Source organism: Mus caroli, chromosome 4 (assembly GCF_900094665.2).
Source record: "Mus caroli chromosome 4, CAROLI_EIJ_v1.1, whole genome shotgun sequence".
NCBI lineage: Eukaryota > Metazoa > Chordata > Mammalia > Rodentia > Muridae > Mus > Mus caroli.
Genome location: NC_034573.1, coordinates 77,737,444 through 77,756,125, shown reverse-complemented (window position 1 = coordinate 77,756,125; position 18,682 = coordinate 77,737,444). Strand labels below are relative to the sequence as shown.

The 18,682-nt window shown below is 38.0% G+C and overlaps 1 protein-coding gene across 1 annotated transcript in view; it reads right to left on the bottom strand.

Moving 5' to 3' along the window:
- Cntln (centlein) overlaps window positions 1-18,682 on the bottom strand; it is a 236,149-nt gene that overhangs the window by 22,387 nt on the left and 195,080 nt on the right. The window contains exons 20-24 of the mRNA XM_021161204.2: window positions 13,383-13,574; window positions 12,213-12,310; window positions 10,576-10,702; window positions 8,760-8,897; window positions 8,256-8,441 (exon numbers count right to left, since the gene is read on the bottom strand). Coding sequence (XP_021016863.1) covers window positions 8,256-8,441; window positions 8,760-8,897; window positions 10,576-10,702; window positions 12,213-12,310; window positions 13,383-13,574 — 741 coding nt within the window. The remainder of the gene's footprint in view (window positions 1-8,255; window positions 8,442-8,759; window positions 8,898-10,575; window positions 10,703-12,212; window positions 12,311-13,382; window positions 13,575-18,682) is intronic.

The window sequence follows — 18,682 nt, the reverse complement described above, 5'->3', positions numbered from 1 at the left end:
TCAGTTAGGTGTGCCTTTACAGATAAATTTAGTCTTTTTTTTTTTTTTTTTTATAAATACAGTTCACACGTTCAAAAGAAAGAAAGATGTAAGGAAGGGAAATCTATTCAGTCACACAGGCATCTTCTGACTAGAGAGTTTGGTCTATTTACATTTAAAATAAACATCCTCAGCTCCTGTGTGTACTGTTTCCTTTGTGTTAACTGTTTTCTGACCATTGCTCCTTCTGCCACTCCTTTATCATTTCCTCCATTCTTGGTGTCGCCCTTTGGTGACTTTTTGTTGTTGTTGTTTCATATACTTTGAGGTTTTTCTTTATCTGTGAATTCCTATTTTAGAATTTCTTTTGTCAACATCTTGTTGCTTTCATAAAATACCTGCAGTTTCCCATTTCCAGCTGCTAACAGTGTTGTGATAGTGGTCACATATTGATGACACTTCTCACATGTAGAGATTGGATATTATGGTTTATCAATAATTTTATATTGTATATCCAACTTCAAACTTTTGTCATGTAGTTTCTACATATTTTAATTTGTAAATTATAGTTGAAAGTCATTTTTACAACACCATTAAATACTAGAGTCTATAGAAAAGGTTTCTCTTAAGGAACCCTGGGCAACATCCCTAATAAAGCACACACCCTTCATGTCAGTTTACCGGAACAGTTTTATTCCCTCCCTCATTCTGAAGGACTGAGGTTTTGACTACAGTACTCTTGGCTGGCAGATTCTACTTTCACTGTTTTGAGGACATCTCATATTCTCCTTATGTCTGAGGCATTTCTGAGCAGTGCTTTGGCAATCGTACAGGGGTGCTCCCTCTTATAGAGGGTTCTTGTATATGATGAGTCATATGTTTTTTCCCTTTTCAATATTTTCTTTGCATATACTATTTGGCAATTTAATTGTGTACACCCTCATATCGAACATTTGTGCTCAGTCTTTTGAGGGGGGGATCTTTGCAGCTATGAATCTGTACACCTCTCCCTCCTCTCTCTCCCCTCCCTCTCTCCAAATTTGAGACATTTTCTCATATTATTTCTTTAAATAGTCTTTCTGTTCTTCTATCTCTCTGCTTTCTAAAATTCCTATCATACATATATTTAGTTTGATGATGTCTCAGAAGTCTTGTGAATTTTTTTCTTTTTCATGAAAAAAAAAACTTTGCTTCTTCTGTGAAATTTTAAATGACCTATCCTTGAGTTCAAGGGAATCTGTTATGGAATATTCTAGGAATCTTTTATTGGAAATTTTAGTCCAGTCTTATATTATTTCTATAATTACTTTTCTCCATAGAAGTAAATGTCTCTAATTGATAACAGCTTCATTTTCTCTTAGCATCTCTCTCTCTCTCTCTCTCTCTCTCTCTCTCTCTCTCTCTCTCTCTCAGACACACACACACACACACACACACACACACACACACACACACACACACACCAATATGTGTGTCCTGTGAGGTATGTGCGTATGTGCAAGGGATGCATATGGATGCAGAGGCTGGACCATGACTCTGGATGTCTGTATTGTTACCTGTCCTATTGAATCGCTGTCTTCTGCTGGATCGGAATCTTACTGTTTCTCATATGCTCTGTACAGTGAGTGAGCTACTGTCTCTGGCCCTCAATACACAGCCATGCCCCACTATTTACTGGGGACTATACCTGAGAACCTCATGCTTGTAGAACAAGTACTCTTACACACTGGACCATTTACCAGTCCTTACATCTTTTGTTTTTATAAACACAACTCATACAGACATATTAGTATTGTTTTATAAAATTTTTAAACTTTAAATCATATCTTAAAAGGAGAGAATAACACAAGTTATTTTTCTAATTTTTTCAATATTTACATTTTCTGAGAATATTGTTCCTTTTTATTTGTGGTTTCTGTTTCCTTGATAGGTTGCACACTTTCTTCCTGTTGCTTCCTAATTTCACATAATCCCCTGCCATGTTTCCTTGTACTTCACTCACTTATCTGATAGGACTTTTCCGAATTGCTCCTTGTCTGGTACTGGAAACCTGGCTTACTCCTCAGTGCTGGTGAATTTGTGGTTATTGGAGGAGAATCTACAATCACGGATTTACTAAACTTGTCTCTTCCCTAATACCAGTCTATAAACATTTGTCCTTTCAGTTACGTATAAAGAAACAAACTCAACACCACCACCACACACACACAGACACACAGCTAATTATCCAATCAATGACTGATCTAATGGACTGAATAAATAGTTCCAAAAAACAAATATAAATTACCAAGATAAATATTTGAAAAAAATGTCCAATATCCATAGCTATCAGGGAAACGCAGATTAAAACTTTTAGTTTCCAGTCAAAATGGCTTTGATCCAATGTCAGGAGGATATGGAGAAATGGAGGAATGTAAACTTGTACAACTACTGTGGAAACCAGTACAGAAGTACCTCAAGACGCTTAAATGGGACTACTTATAACCTGTAAGGCAAGAAAAACCTCCTTCCCCCACTAAGTTGCTTCTGACACGTATTTTGTTGAAGCCACAAGGGAAGTGATGTAGCTCTCTAATTCCATTTCTGCTGATTTCTTTTTCTAGCACCTTACACTGAAAGTTAATGTAGACACTCACACTCTTCTGTTTGAAGAACTCAAATGTTAGGTCTGTCTAAGTCCCAAGTCAGAGAGAGTTGGAAATTTTGTAAAGTAAATGTATTTTGATAGCTATTTTGTTAAAGCATAATTATATTATAGTATACTGATGATAGATAGTGAAAATAACTTTTGCCTTTATGAATTTGTTGAGGAAGGATATAAAATAGTCTTTGTGAATGTTGTAGATGATTTAAAAAGAAAGTATCCTTTCTATTTTGAATTACTGATTTATGAATATACTATAGATTAAGCATACCATGGGAAAGTAATCATCTCATCAATTCCCTTTTGTATTTCCACACTTCCTTCAAGCATTGCTTTTAGCATATTATTAGGGACACACCAATTTTCTTTACCCAAATATGGCAACATGAATCCTTTATACTGATCTCCAATTGTCCCAATATCAGAGTACATTTTAAAAATGAAACTACTTTCTTGGATGGACATGCCAACACACAGCTACTCAGTTTTCAATTATGATCATTTACTATAACCAGCAGTCGTGTGCAGTAACCAGGAAACCATAATATTCCACTCTTACTGGATCTACTTTCCCAGCTTTATTTTCTTCAAGTTTTCTAGTCTTATTTGTGAGTCTTGAATGTATTAGCTAATAACATAGGATCCTGACTTTCACTTAAAAACTCTGAAGTCATCATTCTTATCATGGTTTCCCAACGAAATAATGCATTTAACAGCCTTTTGAAAAATTCTGAAGAGGCTTGAATTCTTGGTTCTGGGTCAAGGAATAGCCCCTTTCACTAGGAGAATCCCAAGGTGCTGCCAGGTTAACACGTAATTCAGAATTGTGCCTGTGTCTTAACAGCATTCCAATAGGTTTGCTGAGGTATAGTTTATAGAGTTTAAAGTTCACCAGTTAATATATTCTTATTAAAATGTTTTCCTTTTAAAAGCTCCAATTTTCCTTGAGTGAGACAAAGATTAAGTATGAGTTCAAGATGATAATATTACAGAAGTGTTTAAAACTCCTAGTTAAAAAATAGATCAGTGCTAAATATTAACCATGAAAATGTAAACATAAAATTGGAATGTTCAACAAATGCCTACACTAAAGAAGAAAGGAGTGCATATACCCCAAGAATCAAAGTAAATGTTACCAAACAAAAACTTATATTGGTTCCAGCTAAATACCATTGTTTGGCTGGAATGGCTTTTTTTTTTTTTTCAGTTACAAACAACAACAAAAAATTCTGAGAAAATGGCGCCTGGCATATGACTCTCACATACAAGCACATTAACAAGCCTATATATATATATCAGGGCTGACTCAAATTGAGCAAACACTTCTAGAAATTTCCCCAGTGTGTTTTATCCAGTTACTAGGAGAATTCAAAGCCTCAGCTCTGCCACATATATCCAGCCCAGATGCTCAAAGCACTTGATTTCACCCTAGGGCCAAATTCCATATTCAAGAGTAGATCTAGAGCAGATGGCCCTTCCACCTCTTCCATAATCTGCTGGTGCCCTACAAATAAATGAGAAGACTAAAGGGAACACAGATTCCACAACCGGACCAGAGCAAACATTAGTACTATTAAAACTACTGATAATATTTATTAAGTAGTTTAGTGTATATGATATCTAAAAAGCTCTGTGAAGAATACATTGTGATTATGATGATCCATATAAGAACTATGCATATTTATGAACAGCTCTTGCCTTCACATTTTTAATCTGAAAAGTAGTTATAATTCTGGTGCATGTCTATCTATTTGTCTGATCAATTCTTCAAGAATGTAATGAGCCTCTTGGCTGATGGTACAATAAGGAGATTATTGATAATGTTTCTTAAAGTTGGCTATATAATATACTTGAAACAATGAAAATAAAAAGCATACAGTTGCATTTTAATTGTACACACAGTAACTAATTAGGAGATAGCTATCCTCTTACTTACCATTGCTCTCAACAACAGTTGATACTTTCAGAGCAGTTCTGGTTTGCCTGGCGCCATTCTGAACTTTTAGCTATGAACGGTTACTCCGACCCTAACCCCAGGGATGCCCTATTATCATAGTCATCTTATGGGGAGGGAAACTGAGATCCAGAGGATGAAATCAGTTGCCGGAGGTCACAAACCTAGTATGGAGCAGAGTTGAACTCTGTCCCCCTGGCTACAAGGTTAACGGAGAGATCCCCTTGAAGGCCTAAGCTAACTCTGGAAGTGGGTCCAGAGAGAGGAAGGAGGAAGTGAGGAAGGGTAAGAGTTGGAGAAGAGTGAGAAAGTATATTCGAAAGGCAGGATGCCATTCATTTACAAAAGCACAGAAGCTTAGGTGAGATAGAGCTAACACAGCAGGGCCCCAGAACCTGCAGATGGCATGTTACCTGGGTGCATGGCCCCTGAGCTTCCCTGCCCAGTCCCAGGTCACTCAGGTGAGGAAGAAAAGTGGCTGACTTCACCTTACTAAGACCCAACCTCCCAATATTTCTGCATTTGGTTGCTGGCAGCCTTGGTTAGAAAAACTTAAAAAGAGCATGATGTTAGTGTCAAGCACGCATCAGCAGAAAACACATTACAACAAACGTCAAGGGACCCCTGGAAATTGGGAGTTTTTAACTTTTAAATGGCAAATGGATATGTTTTTGTCATATAGATTCAACTGTTAAAAAATAATGTGTTTCTATAATTTTCTGCATGTATGTCTCGGTGCTACATGTGTTCCATTGGAAGCCAGAAGATAGTTTCAGATCCCCTGAAACTGAGTGTACACATGGGTTTAAGCCTCTTTGTGGGTACTTGGAACTGAGCTTGAGTCCTGTGTCAAAAGAGCCAGTGCTCGCTCGTAGCCACTAAAGCTCTTATCTCTCCATTTAGCTGTCAAATGCAGATTTGGGATCCTGCTGAACTAGAATTATTACCAGTATATCACTATTAAGGATCAATGTCACCTTTGAATAACTAGAGTTTAGAGACTTAGGCACATAAGTAAAATGTGTGCTTTTTAAGGTTAATTTTTGCTAACCTATTTTCTGTGGAGAAATATACAAATTATATTATCATGATCACAAAATTACACTAAGTGGATAAAAATCAAATTATGTAGCCATGAAATTAGTTTTCCTATAGTTTTCCTATTTCTGGTTTTCATTTACCTTTTTTTTTCTTTGAAAAGACCATATTCAAAGTATATTTCCTAAAAACAATGATCGAAAGTAATAAAACTCATATGTGTCTAATTCATATTTTATATCCTGTCTAAAAGCACAGCAAAGGAAAACCAATGTTGAAAAGAAACCAGGAAAACAAAGTCATAATAAAAATGGTCCTATATGGGTCAAGTAGCAACAATATTCAAAGAGATTTTTCATTATAAATTAAAGGGTGAGACTTCAGTAAACAGAAAAAAAATGGCATTTTAAGTCAGGAAAGGTAAATTACATTCACTGAAATTAATCTTTTCAACCATTCACGATATTCCTAGGTGTGCATTATTGGCTTGACTTTATACCATTTAAAACTTTATTATGGGAGATCAAATGCTTATTTCACTCATTTTGTAGGTACTTTTAAATGAGAAACTTATAAGGACCTATGATTTCTAATGAAACAAAGCCGGGCATCTCCTTGACACGTTACTGACAATGCTTTGGGCCCCTATATGGTGGGGGGTGTACAACATATTATGGCACACAGCTAAAACCCAGTTATGTGCCACTGCATAACTAAAGTACATGCCCAGCAGTATTACTACTTGTAAATAAGTCCTATGCCTGTAGACATTCTGATATACTCAGCAGAGGGCCTCCTTACCAAGGGCTTCAAATATGGCCCAGCTCTTGATCTGTCTAGAGAGAAAAATCTACTTGAGCTGATATGAGAACATGATGATAACATAAATGTAAAATAACTTATTTTACACATTTTAAAGTTTAACACATTTTGTGTCATGTATGTGCACCTGTCCAAAGAAGTCAGAAGAGGGCGTCAGATCCCTGGAGCTGGAGATACAGGCAGCTGTACGTAAGCAGCTCTATGTGGGTGCTGGGAACTGAAGTTGCTCCCTCTGCACGGGCAGCAAGTGCTCTTGACCCCTATACCACCTCTCCAGCCCACTTAGTGGGATATAAGCTGGGGGTTCCTATTATGCTGAGGCATGGAAACCAAGGCTGGGAATGGTGATATAACTTTCAGGAAGATATTTAAATTTATACTTTATAAAGAGCCCATAAGTGGAAAATGCACACCTACTGAGGCAATAGGACTGCCTTGAGAGTCTTCCCGTTAGTTCCAGTTTCTACATTCTCAACTGGCGGCTCTCATGCCATCTGCAGGGGGAGCACCATGCTCACTAAGGACTGAAGCACAGCGGGAAATGTGGGTGGGGGCAGTGGGGAAAAGGATGGACTTTCTTTCCCATTGCAAACCATTTTATACTCAACACTGACGGTCAATAGGACGATCATTAATACTTCACATTTCCAATGTAAATTTCATTTAATTAGCAATCACTATGTACACCTATTCTTTCCAAGGCACTGTGGTGCATGCTGTGGAGATAAAGATTAATAAGAGATTGTTCCCCCTATTAAGGAAATCATCATGGTCTAGCTGGCAGTGACAGATTTTCTTACTCACTACAAGACAAAGAATGTAAGGCACTGAGTAGAGTTATTGGCGCTTTATAGGGGATTAAACAGGGCAGAACCATCACAGGCTCTCTGCTCTCTGCTCTCCATGACTGCTGCTTCTGGAGAAGGGAGGAAGGGTGCTAAATGTGTCTTCCTCTCCTCCCACAATCACAGCTCAGGTGGTTCTATGTCTCATTAATTCCTAAATCTTTCTGGGGTTCTTTGATGTGTAGGTGGCATCTAGATAAGACAACTGGGCCATCACTTATGTGCAGGCACTTTAGCTGCCTTTATGTTTTCCTGAGTCAGGAATTCTAATTCTCTGGCTGTATTGAATTCATATACCTTACCTTAACTGAACACAGGAGTATCTTTGTCCTTGCTTGGGTGTTTTTTATTATTATTATTATTTTTATTTTTTTTTTTTTTGGTTTTTCAAGACAGGGTTTCTTTGTGTAGCTTTGGCTGTCCTGGAACTCACTTTGTAGAGCAGGCTGGCCTCGAACTCAGAAATCTGCCTGCCTCTGCCTCCCGTGCTGGGATTAAAGGTGTGCGTCACCACGCCTGACTGCTTGGGTGGTTTTAAAAACAGGGTGGAAGTGACTTAATTCATTTTAAGTCTACCTTGATTACTTGACTACTACCATTTCACTACTAAACTAATGCTAAGAAAGAAATACTAACAATAGGGTGAATAATTTAAAACTCAAACCATAAAATCTGCTACAAAGAAAGTTTGAACACTGTGACTTCCCCCCCCCCCCGGGTAGGAGAAAAGGTTTTGTGGATTGATTAGAAAGGCAAGAAAGCCAGAAACACCCCTGCACTCCTCATAAGCATTAAGGCAGGAGAATCAGCAGTCTGAAGCCCACTGAGCTCTCTCTATGTATATATAGTGAGGTCGTCTCTATGCAGTAACATCAGCAACAACTAAAAGCAAAGACCTTGACAGCTCCCCTAATCCTCAGAAAGAGGACAACGCCTCTGCCAGGAGGAAAGCAACCTTCACAAAGGCTCCAACCTTCACAAAGATGGTGAACTCTTCAATCTTCTCATTGGCGGACAGCAGTTTCTTCTGCGCGCCTTCCAGGACCTGCTCACTCTGCAGTGCTAAGCCCTGGAGCTGCTCTGAAGCCGCCGTCTCAATCTGAGCCATGGCTGTCTCTGTGTCATTTAGTTTTGATATCAGGACACTCATCTTGAGATCCTGCCAAAGATTGATATTAAGAAAAGAAAAGGTGTTTCACGCACATACTGGTGAGTTATGCGAGTTAGACTGCATCCTTCTATACGTGCAACCTACTTTCATTTGGGTAAAGGTGATGCTTGCTTTTATTTATGTTGCTGATGCACCACACTCATTACGGTAAACAAAGTCTAAGGGTTCATGTAGTGACACAGTATTCTTTATAGTTACGTGGAGTTATTAAGTAGTTCATATTGATGTAGGGAGAAAGGGTGACAGCATTAACGATGAGAACCGCATCACTGCGTTCAAATCAAGCTCTGGATGTTCAGACCGTACCTTTTTTTCTAACTCCTCTTTAGTTTTCTGATACATCTGCTCATACTGTGACTTCTCTTTCACAGCAACGTTAAGTCTTTGCTTTAGTGAATCTACTGATACCTTCTTGTTGGAACATTCTTCAGTTAATGACTTCACCTACAATGGAAGCATAAAGGTAATACTGTTAGTAAGGGCATTACAGTAGTATACTGTATTGTATCCTCAGAAACTAAACTAGTCTAACGGAATTCACTGTCTCATAAACTGTATCAAATTAAAATAGTCTACTTGTAGTATTCACATTAGGAAGAACTAGCAATTCTTAATAACCAAACTAAAACATATGATATGTATAATAGAATAATAACATTCTTTATATAGTTCAAAGAATAACAAAGGAAACTGCTTTCCATTTAGCTTAATGCCTCTAGAGAAATAATTACTTAAGAAAGAATTTTAAAGCTATATCTGAAATGATTTGAAGTGAGAGTATAAAGGAGAGGCTGGAGAGACAGCCCAGTGGTTAAGAGCACTTGTTCCTCTTACAGAGGACACAGGTTCAATTCCCAGGACATTTCACAACCATCTGAAAGCTTGAATTCCAGGGGATCTAAAGCCCTCTTCTGACCTCCACAGGCACCAGGCACGTATGTGGTGCACAGATATATACAGGAAAACCACCAACACAAAAAGTTAAAGCTTTGTGGGTTGCATAAAGCACATTTAAGAATTTAAACAGCACTGATACGTTAGTCTGCTTCTGTCCTTTTACACTGTAGGATTAAATAATATAAAATAATAAATAGGGATATCATTATGTAAAACACAAGTACTAGATACTTTAAAAATTAAGCATTTTACTGCATGGCAGTATACAAATAGGCAGACTCTATCTATATTATATCCTGTAAGTATTTTGCACAGATGTTCAATACTAAATATTTATGCTATTTCCATTCTTTACAGGCGACCTTGGGAGATAGGAGGTTAGGGGAACCCTCCAGAATGCACCAGAGACCTGGGAGGTGAGAGACTCTCAGGACTCAAAGGGAGGGACCTTATATGAAATGCCCAACAGTAGGGAGAGGGAAGTTATAGAGCCCACCTCCCGCTGGAAGACAGGGCATCAAGTGAGGGAGAGGGGGTCATCCCAGTCACAACTCTGTCCCATAATTGTTCCTGTCTGGATGGAAATGGAGAGGAGCCTGAGGAAAAGAAGGTCCAGAGACAGGCCCAAAGGATCCCCTTGGGATCCAGCTCAAGGGGAGGTCTCAAGGCCTGACACTATTACTGAGGCTATGGAGTGCTCACAAAAAGTGACCTAGCATGACTGCACTCTGGAAGACCCAACAAGCAGCTAAAGTCAGAGACAGATATTTGCATACAACCAATGGACAGAAGCAGCTGACCCCTGTTGTTGAATTGGGAAACATTGAAAGAAGCTGTTGCAGGATCAGCACTCTCAATTAATCTGGACCCCGAGATCTCTCAAACACTGGACCACCAACCAGGCAGCATACACCAGCTGATATGAGGCCCCCGACACACATACAGCAGAGGACTGCTGAGTCTGTGTTCATTCAGAGATGATGTACCTAACCCTCAAGAGACTGGAGGCCACAGGGAGTTTAGAGGTTGGGGTCGGGGGGTGGGGACATCCACGTGGAGACAGTGGGGTGGGGAGGAGGTATGGGATGTGGAACAATAGAAGGGTGGACAAGGGCAGGGGGATAAAATATGGAGTGTAAGTAAGTAAATAAATAAATTTAAAAATTATTTATGTTAAAATGAATACAGTAGAAAACAATTTATCAGTGAACACAAAAATTGGTACCTTTTTTTCAAGAGTTTCTAACATTTCATTAAAACTCTCATTACTTTCTGAATTTACTTTCTGTCGAAATTTCAAGTCCTCGATCAGGTGTCTTTTCATGGTTATATCCCTCTCCATTCGAGACGTCCTTCAGGGAAGAAGAATTTAACAGGAGCAGAAAGAATCTTGATATACTGTACCTATGGTCAGTCCTACTATTTGTTTTGAAAAGTTGGTATTAATGCCACTATGTCAGTAAATTAAAGTGCATTTTAATAAGCATCTGAGTATCATATTTTAGTAAAATCCATAATCTGGTTGTGACTTTGTTATTATTACATATTTGCATTATAGCAAAAGAAAGATGAACTGAGTAAGAGCATTATTGTTCATAGAATTTATGAAACTAAATTATATTTAAATTATATATTTGAATTGCTTAGGTATATTGAAGTGATACATAGAGACTATCAAAATCCTAACAATGTTAAGAACAATACTGTTAATTTGATTAAAAATTTTAAAATCCTGCACTATGCAAAGAGACTGTAGTCAGGCACACTAACTTCTCCACTCAGTTGAGACTGAGTTTACCTCTTAGTTCGCCTTGTGATGCTGAGTGCTGCAATGCAACGTTAACTTCAAGGACCTCTGCTCCTGAGGCTGTAACTATGGCTCCACTATGATGGAATGTGACAAGAGCTCACACTGACACTGTTATCTGCAGGCAAACTCTTCAAGTACTGATTCACTTGTGCCTCAGAACAACTTCATGAATTAAGACTATTAGCCGGAAGCACAGAGCTGGTAGATGGGGCCAGGATTCAGAGCTTCCCTCAGCACTAATGATGATGATGTACTGACTGCCCTTGGTCTATACAGAGTTCAAGACATTTTCAGCTACACATACAAATGATTTCTATTTGGAGGGTTTGGGAGACGAGGTTTTACACTGGTAGACCTCAGCTTCATGGCAATCTTCTTGATTTGAACTTTCTAATGCTGGAATTACAGGAACAAGCCACCACATTCAGCCAGTAACCCTCTGTCTAAGTTTTATTTATTAATATGTTAAGTAAGTTTCACTTGTAATACTGCCTACAGGTGGTCATATGAGAAATTTATCAGTGATGTGTTCTGTCTAAACAGATTATCATATAAATGCTTTAAAAGTTATAAAGCACAAAGAAAGAGAACCACATTCGTTGAATATCATAGGATATTTAAACTCCTTTAAAAATAATATATATAAAAGAACCTCTAGCTACTTTATGAGCAAATGAAACTTTCAATTTGACCTTAGCTGTATAAACCTAGGAATTAATCCTATTCAAGTACTATATGTTCTCTTAGTCTTAGAATTATAGGTTTTTGTTTAGTCTTAAACTTATTAATTTATAGTTACTCAAATTACACTAAATAGGGAAACTGGTGTTAAATATTTTACTCTAATTAAAAATAGCAACTAGGTTGTTGTCAATCATGCTATATGTAGTATTCCTTAAAATTCCATCTTATGTTGGCATAAAACAGTCTTAAAATAGTAAAATTCCATTGTTAAAGGTAAATGCTGGTATTGTTTTGAGTGTGGGATGGTGAGGAGAGACAGCAGCCACTAGGTGGCAGCAGACACAACAGATGGACGTGTGAAAGCCCACCTTTCGTGCATCTCCTTTATGTGGTCGTCCTTTGCCAGGAGTTCCATTCTCAGAGACTTCACATTCGATGACTGTTTAGTGAGCTCATTAGTTGCATTCTAGATTAAAATAAACATATATTTCAATTCATCACGTTTATATCTAAAACAAAGGCACTGGTTTGAGAAAGTAACACATTTATTTTAATGTTGCTAACAATGACTAAAATGTAATTTTAATATATTATTTCATTTTTTATTCTACAAATAAGATAAAATACTTATAATAAAACCATTATACAGCATGCCAGACCATAAAGGAGCATCAATAACAGTTCAGGAATCAAGTATTTTAATGGAAAATAGAACTTCTCTTAGCAAATTGTAAATGTGTGATTAAGAATCTTACTGGCTCAGTTAGATCACTTAAAATGAATGATAGATTTCTCACAAGCTGAACTGGATGAAATGTGATCACAGATAACTTGATGTTCCCTCTAAAAAAGTATAACTACCATTTTCCAATTCTTAGGATGTGGTCCCATCTGTGATTTGCTTTCACCAAGAGAACATGGCTCTTGACATATATGTGAATTCAAATCTGGGCCCTCACAGCTCTGGGCCTCTCTGTCTTTGTGCTCTTGGGTTGGTGCCCTATGGTCACCTTTCTGGAAGACAGTTCCACGGCCATGTGCGGGTACTGAGGTGCTGCAGGTGACAGCCAGCTAAGCACGTGACAGACTCAGGTGTGAAGCCCATGCTGCATCTTCCAGCCTGGCAAACAAATCTTAAGAATGAGGGAACCCAGGCATAAACAGCAAAAGGACTAATGGACAATAAACTGCAGTGGGCCAATGATATTTGAGGATAATCTGTTTGAGAATATTGGATGATTGACAAGCTGATTAACACTAAATTCCTCTCTGTTTGAACTTACTAAGAGTAGCAATTGTTACTTAAGGATTTATACATAATTACTACATTATTAATCTATAAAAAGAAAAAAAACAAATAGAAGCCGTAGAAAGAGAAGAGAGCTGAGACTTGAAGGCTTATGCAGATGCGATATTCATGGTCTTTTGGAAGGTTTTATCATGGTGGCCTTTATTGAACTAAATTAGAATCCATCAAATGTCTGTAAGGACGCAGTGACTTCTTAGATGCATTTGAACCTACCATACTGCATACTCACCTTTAGTTTACACTGCAATTGCTTTATTTCCAAATCCATGCTTCTTGAAGGACCCAGTGTGGTAACCTTTATCTGCGGAGCCATTATTCTAGAAACTTCTTCTGCCAAGCTTGTGATGTCGGATGAAGACTCCACTTTCTTCAACAAATCTTCCTTTTCTTTTCGAAGTTCAGCTAAATCAAGAGTGAGCTTCTTTAAAATAAAAAAGATACCATGAAAATATTCAGAGTTAATCTAATGATTGTCAGTATAGATTTCACAGGGTAGGAAATGTCAAAGAAATAATTAAATTAATTATAAAATAGTTATAAAAATATTACAAAAATTCTAAACTCTCCCAGGTTTTAATTAGTGTCAGAGTCTATCAGTTTAAAATAAACAAATAATTAAACAAAGACACCACACTCAGCACTTTGAGTTTGTTGGTCTTTTCTCATAATGACCATTGCTTTCACATCTACATGGGTCACACACACACACACACACACACACAGAGAGAGAGAGAGAGAGAGAGAGAGAGAGAGAGAGAGAGAGAGAGAGAGAAACTCTGACTCTGGGGTGGCTGTACTTGGTAGGAGCCAAGCTGGAGCAGGACAGGATAACAGATGTTAGCTGTTTATTCCACTGGGTAGCTCTTACTAACCTATGTAGCAGCCAAAACACTTCTCATTTAGCAACAGAAATGCTAAGTCCAATTAGCAGATGAGGCTTGTTAGGGATTTAGCTAAAATAAATACCATGCAAACAAACTCACTCAGTTTTATCCACTTGAATGATAATTAATTGATCAGCCTTTTTGTTATGTTGAGGTGAAATAGCACTGTCCTATATCTGACATTTAAAAAAATCATGAATATTTTTGCTAAATAATATATTGGGAATGTTTTTAAGAGTGAACAGAGCCCACCTTACTGCTAATCTTTCTTCTTTGTTAATCTCGTCAGCAGAACATCACCAAATCATACTAGCCTAACATCTCAGAGCACTTGAAGAGCATTGAACTCATGGTTTCTTTAAATCCGGAACTCTTCCTGGCACAGTCCAAGCTTGATTCCTCTCTCCTCTCTACTAATTCTCTTATGTCCAATCTACGCCAGTTCTGTACATAATGAAGTAATTCATATTTTCACTCCTGAATGTCACTTACTCAGTGCTAACATTAAATTCTATGGGGACTACAGGTAGAGCCCTTCTCCCTGTTCTCTCCCAACCTTCTTTCTTCCTACTTCCTCCCCTACTTCCTAAGCCAACATTGTGTTAGTACCTCACCTGAAGCCCTACTAAGGCATTTCTTGTTGATAGAACAAAATTCTGGTGCTTGTAGAAAATAGAAGATTTGGCTTCAGTTTGTGTTCCAGCAAAAGTCACCGGAAGTCAGTCTTGCCTTCTACACCCCATCAGAGGCTCAACACATTGCGCCTTCTCAGCTGAGAAAGTACTCTTCTACCTTGTACTTTTAAGGGAAAACTTGTACTTTTCTTAACAAAGATTTTGTTGGTATTTCTCTTTCTTCTCCAAAGCAATGTTTCTATTCTCTTAGATCCCACAGTAAATATGTTTTTCTCATCTTGAAATCTCATCTTAATATATATCGACGTAGATAAGAATGGCTTTACTGCAGTGTTCTAATACATGCATAGATACCTATCTTGATCATAATGACACCCTCTCCTGACTCCATCACACCAATCCCCTTCTCTTTCCAAGCAGTGCCCCTTCTAATTTCACGTCTTTCTAATTAATGTATTCTTCTGGTGACCCAGGTAGTTTAATTAGAGTTCCTTCTGTTGCCACAGTTGAGGGGTTGTTGATAAACACATGGGCAATTAATTAATGGCTACACGTGACCACATGCATAAACACACACACACACACACAAATAATAACTGCCTATGGATCTTCAGAGAGGGACAGGATCTCATGAGCCCCTCCCCTTCTATGACAATGCTGATAGGTCCTGTCTTCTGCAGGTCTTCTCAAGGATGCAGTGACATGAAGACACCTTTCCACAGCACTTCTGCTAGCTGTTACATGCTTTCCACTCCTTCCTCCACAATGTCTCCTGAGCCATGGAACAAGTAGTGTAGACCTCCTATCTAGGCTGAGCATCTAACAGTCAGCCGTTCTCAGCACACTGATCAGTCATGAGCCCTCCATGTCTTCATCCACCATGAAGAGAAGCTCCTCTCCTAAGGGTAACAGCAGCACTAACCTCTGATAGTGAGCTTCTCCCATGGCTGCATTGAGTCTCAATTCTATCCTGTTACTAAATCCCAGGAAATTCTAAATCCTTGAGCAATGACTAAGCTCCTGTATACCTGTGTGTTCACCATAATACCTAAAAATTATATCAAGTGCTGATTTACATGGCCGAGGGAGTGGCACTGTTAGGAGGTATGGCCTTGTTGAAAGAAGTGTGTCACTGTGGGGGTTCTCTTTGAGACGACCCCCCCCCTGCCTGGAAGTCAGTCTTCTTCTGGCTGCCTTCAGATCAGGAAGTAGAAGTGGCAGCCTGCATACTACCATGCTTCTCACCATGATGATAATAAACTGAATCTCTGAAACTGTTGGTCAGCCCCAGTTAAGTGTTTGCCTTTATAAGAGTTGCCTTGGTCATGGTATCTCTTTATAGCCATGGAAACCTAACTAAGACATATATTTCAGAACAAAAAGAAACTTCTAGATTTCTTCAAAATTCCTTATGTATAATGCAAACCATACTATAAACACAACTTGCCAAGTGAAGCCTTTATTTCTTACATATTAGCTTATCATCATACAAATTAAAACACACTTACTGGTAATAATGTGATTTTATTGAGACCATTTGCCCCAGAGTATTTTTAATTCTAATGTTAATACTATGGATATAAATTAAACTTTTGAGATTACTTCCTGTGAAAAGATAACCCATTGCCACAATTATTCTTGGATTCATGCCCCATAGGAAGGTGGGTCTGATGAGGCTTTCTTTAAGTTTTTATAAGTATAGAATACCACAGCTTTATTTCTTCCATGTTATCACAATCTAACATCATAAATGAATCTTTAAAGAACATCCATATATATATGGGCATGGGTGTGTGTGTGTGTGTGTGTGTGTATATATATATATATATATATACACACATACATATATATATACACACACATATATATGTGTGTATGTGTGTGTGTGTGTGTATGTATGTATGTATCAAAATCAATTTAACAATAATAAAAAGAAAAAGGAGGAAACAGTGAGGTCATGGAGAAGATAAACAGGAATGTCTCTGGTTCACTAGAAAAAATAAAATTTGAGGCTGGGGATGGAATATATATATATATATATATATATATATATATATATATATATATATAATCAGTTGATAGAGTACTTGTCTCACAGGTATGAGGCTGAGTTTGGTTGCAACACTGCATCTGGGAGTGTCTTAGTGTTTCCATTGCTGTGAAGAGACACCATAACCAAGACAAGTCTTATGGAGGACATTTAATTGGGGCTGGCTTGTAATTTCACAAGTTTAGTCTATTGTTATCATGGCTGTGTCCAGCCAGTCATCGCTCTGGAGGACCCAGGAGTTCTACATCTTGTTCCAAGGAAAACAGGAGAAGACTCTTTCACTTGACTAGGAGGAGGATCTTAAAGCCCAACCCTACAGTGACACAATGCCTCCAATAAGGCCATTCCTCCTAATAGTGTCACTCCTTGGACCAAGCATATTCAAACCTCCACAGGGAGTTAGCATGTTTTTACTCAGCAGTTTCATAAGTGTAATGTCATCCTCAGCTACATAGTGAGGCCAACCTGAGATATCTGAGATCCTGTCTTACACACACACACACACACACACACACACACACACACACACACTATGGATTAGGCAGTATTTAAAATCTATATTTTATAAGTCATTTCTAATATTTGTTATATGTAGAATTCCCTCAAGGTTTTTGACAAATGACTCTGGCTGTCTTCCATTTGTCTCTCAGTTCAGAAATTTGATATATTTCAGAAATTCTATAGACAACTCAAGAAATGGACATAAAATGTCTTTTGCTTATGCTTGGTTTGACCTGTGAGAATGCCTTTTTAGGCAGCCATTTTATAAATACAGCATGCTGTATAATCTACCAATAAATTAATGTTACCCTTAAAATTGTTATTTTGTTATTAGTAACATGATTTTATTTTGTTCTTGTTTTTCCATATCTAACTAAACATTTAAGGTGTCTATGCCCAGCATACTTAGAAGTAATACAATACAGATGAGAGAGACATGATTTCTTTTAGTGTTCTGAATCTACTGCTCATACTGTTGGATTGCTTCATCCTTCAGAACTTACCTATCTAGTGAGAGCAGTTTTGAAGATATAAATGTGAAGGTCTCCGTGCAAGCATATCACTGGCTTTAAATGGGCAGTGTTATTGGGGATAGTGCCACTCTGTGATAAGTGCCACCTTAGAGAGCCTGCGGATATATTTTAAAGCTAAAGACACAGATTAAAAAAGTTTTCCAAGTGTGTGTATATAATAATTCTAACATTTGTCTTAAGGCAGAGCTTCAGTTTAGGGTCACTAGGAATTTCTTGCTTATAAAGATCAAGTCCTCTACCTCTGAGCTGTCAGCACAGGAATCCTTCCACAGTCTTCTGAAACTCTATTCAATTTCAATGTTATCATCTGTTACAACATGTACTGAGCCTTGTATTAATATAACTATAGTAAAACAATTCTAACTAGAGGTTATAAGACAGAACCTAACACTATACTTTAAATCAGGTACTACTTGTAAATTATTTATTAAGTAGACTGCTGAGATAGATATCACTCTGCTATATTAAGCAAATGAGGCTGTTGTGGAATGGGGTATTCTGGGCATGACATGGCCATTGCCCTCCTTAACTCCCTCCAGCTATTACTGCTAGCAGAACACTATACAAAACTGGATCCACTAACATTCTATCATGAAAAAGGGAAGGGACTCAAAAAACTGTATCTTTCCCTACGGACTTATATGCAGTTAAATGTTGATGGAAGGAGGGTCTCATTGTAAGGCTATGCCCTTTCTTGAGCATATACACACAGTTAAACATTGTATGAAGAAGAGGAGATGTTTTCTTCACTGATAAGGTGCCCATGCCACTGCAGATGACTCCTCACCGACATTCCTACAAGTTCCTATGGCCCTATTAACCTCACTGCTTCACCACGCTAATGTGTATGGAACTGCTTCTTTGGTCTGTCATCGGTGCCCAAGCTGGGGTGGACAGACAATTATTTGTCTCTCCAGGAAATTTCC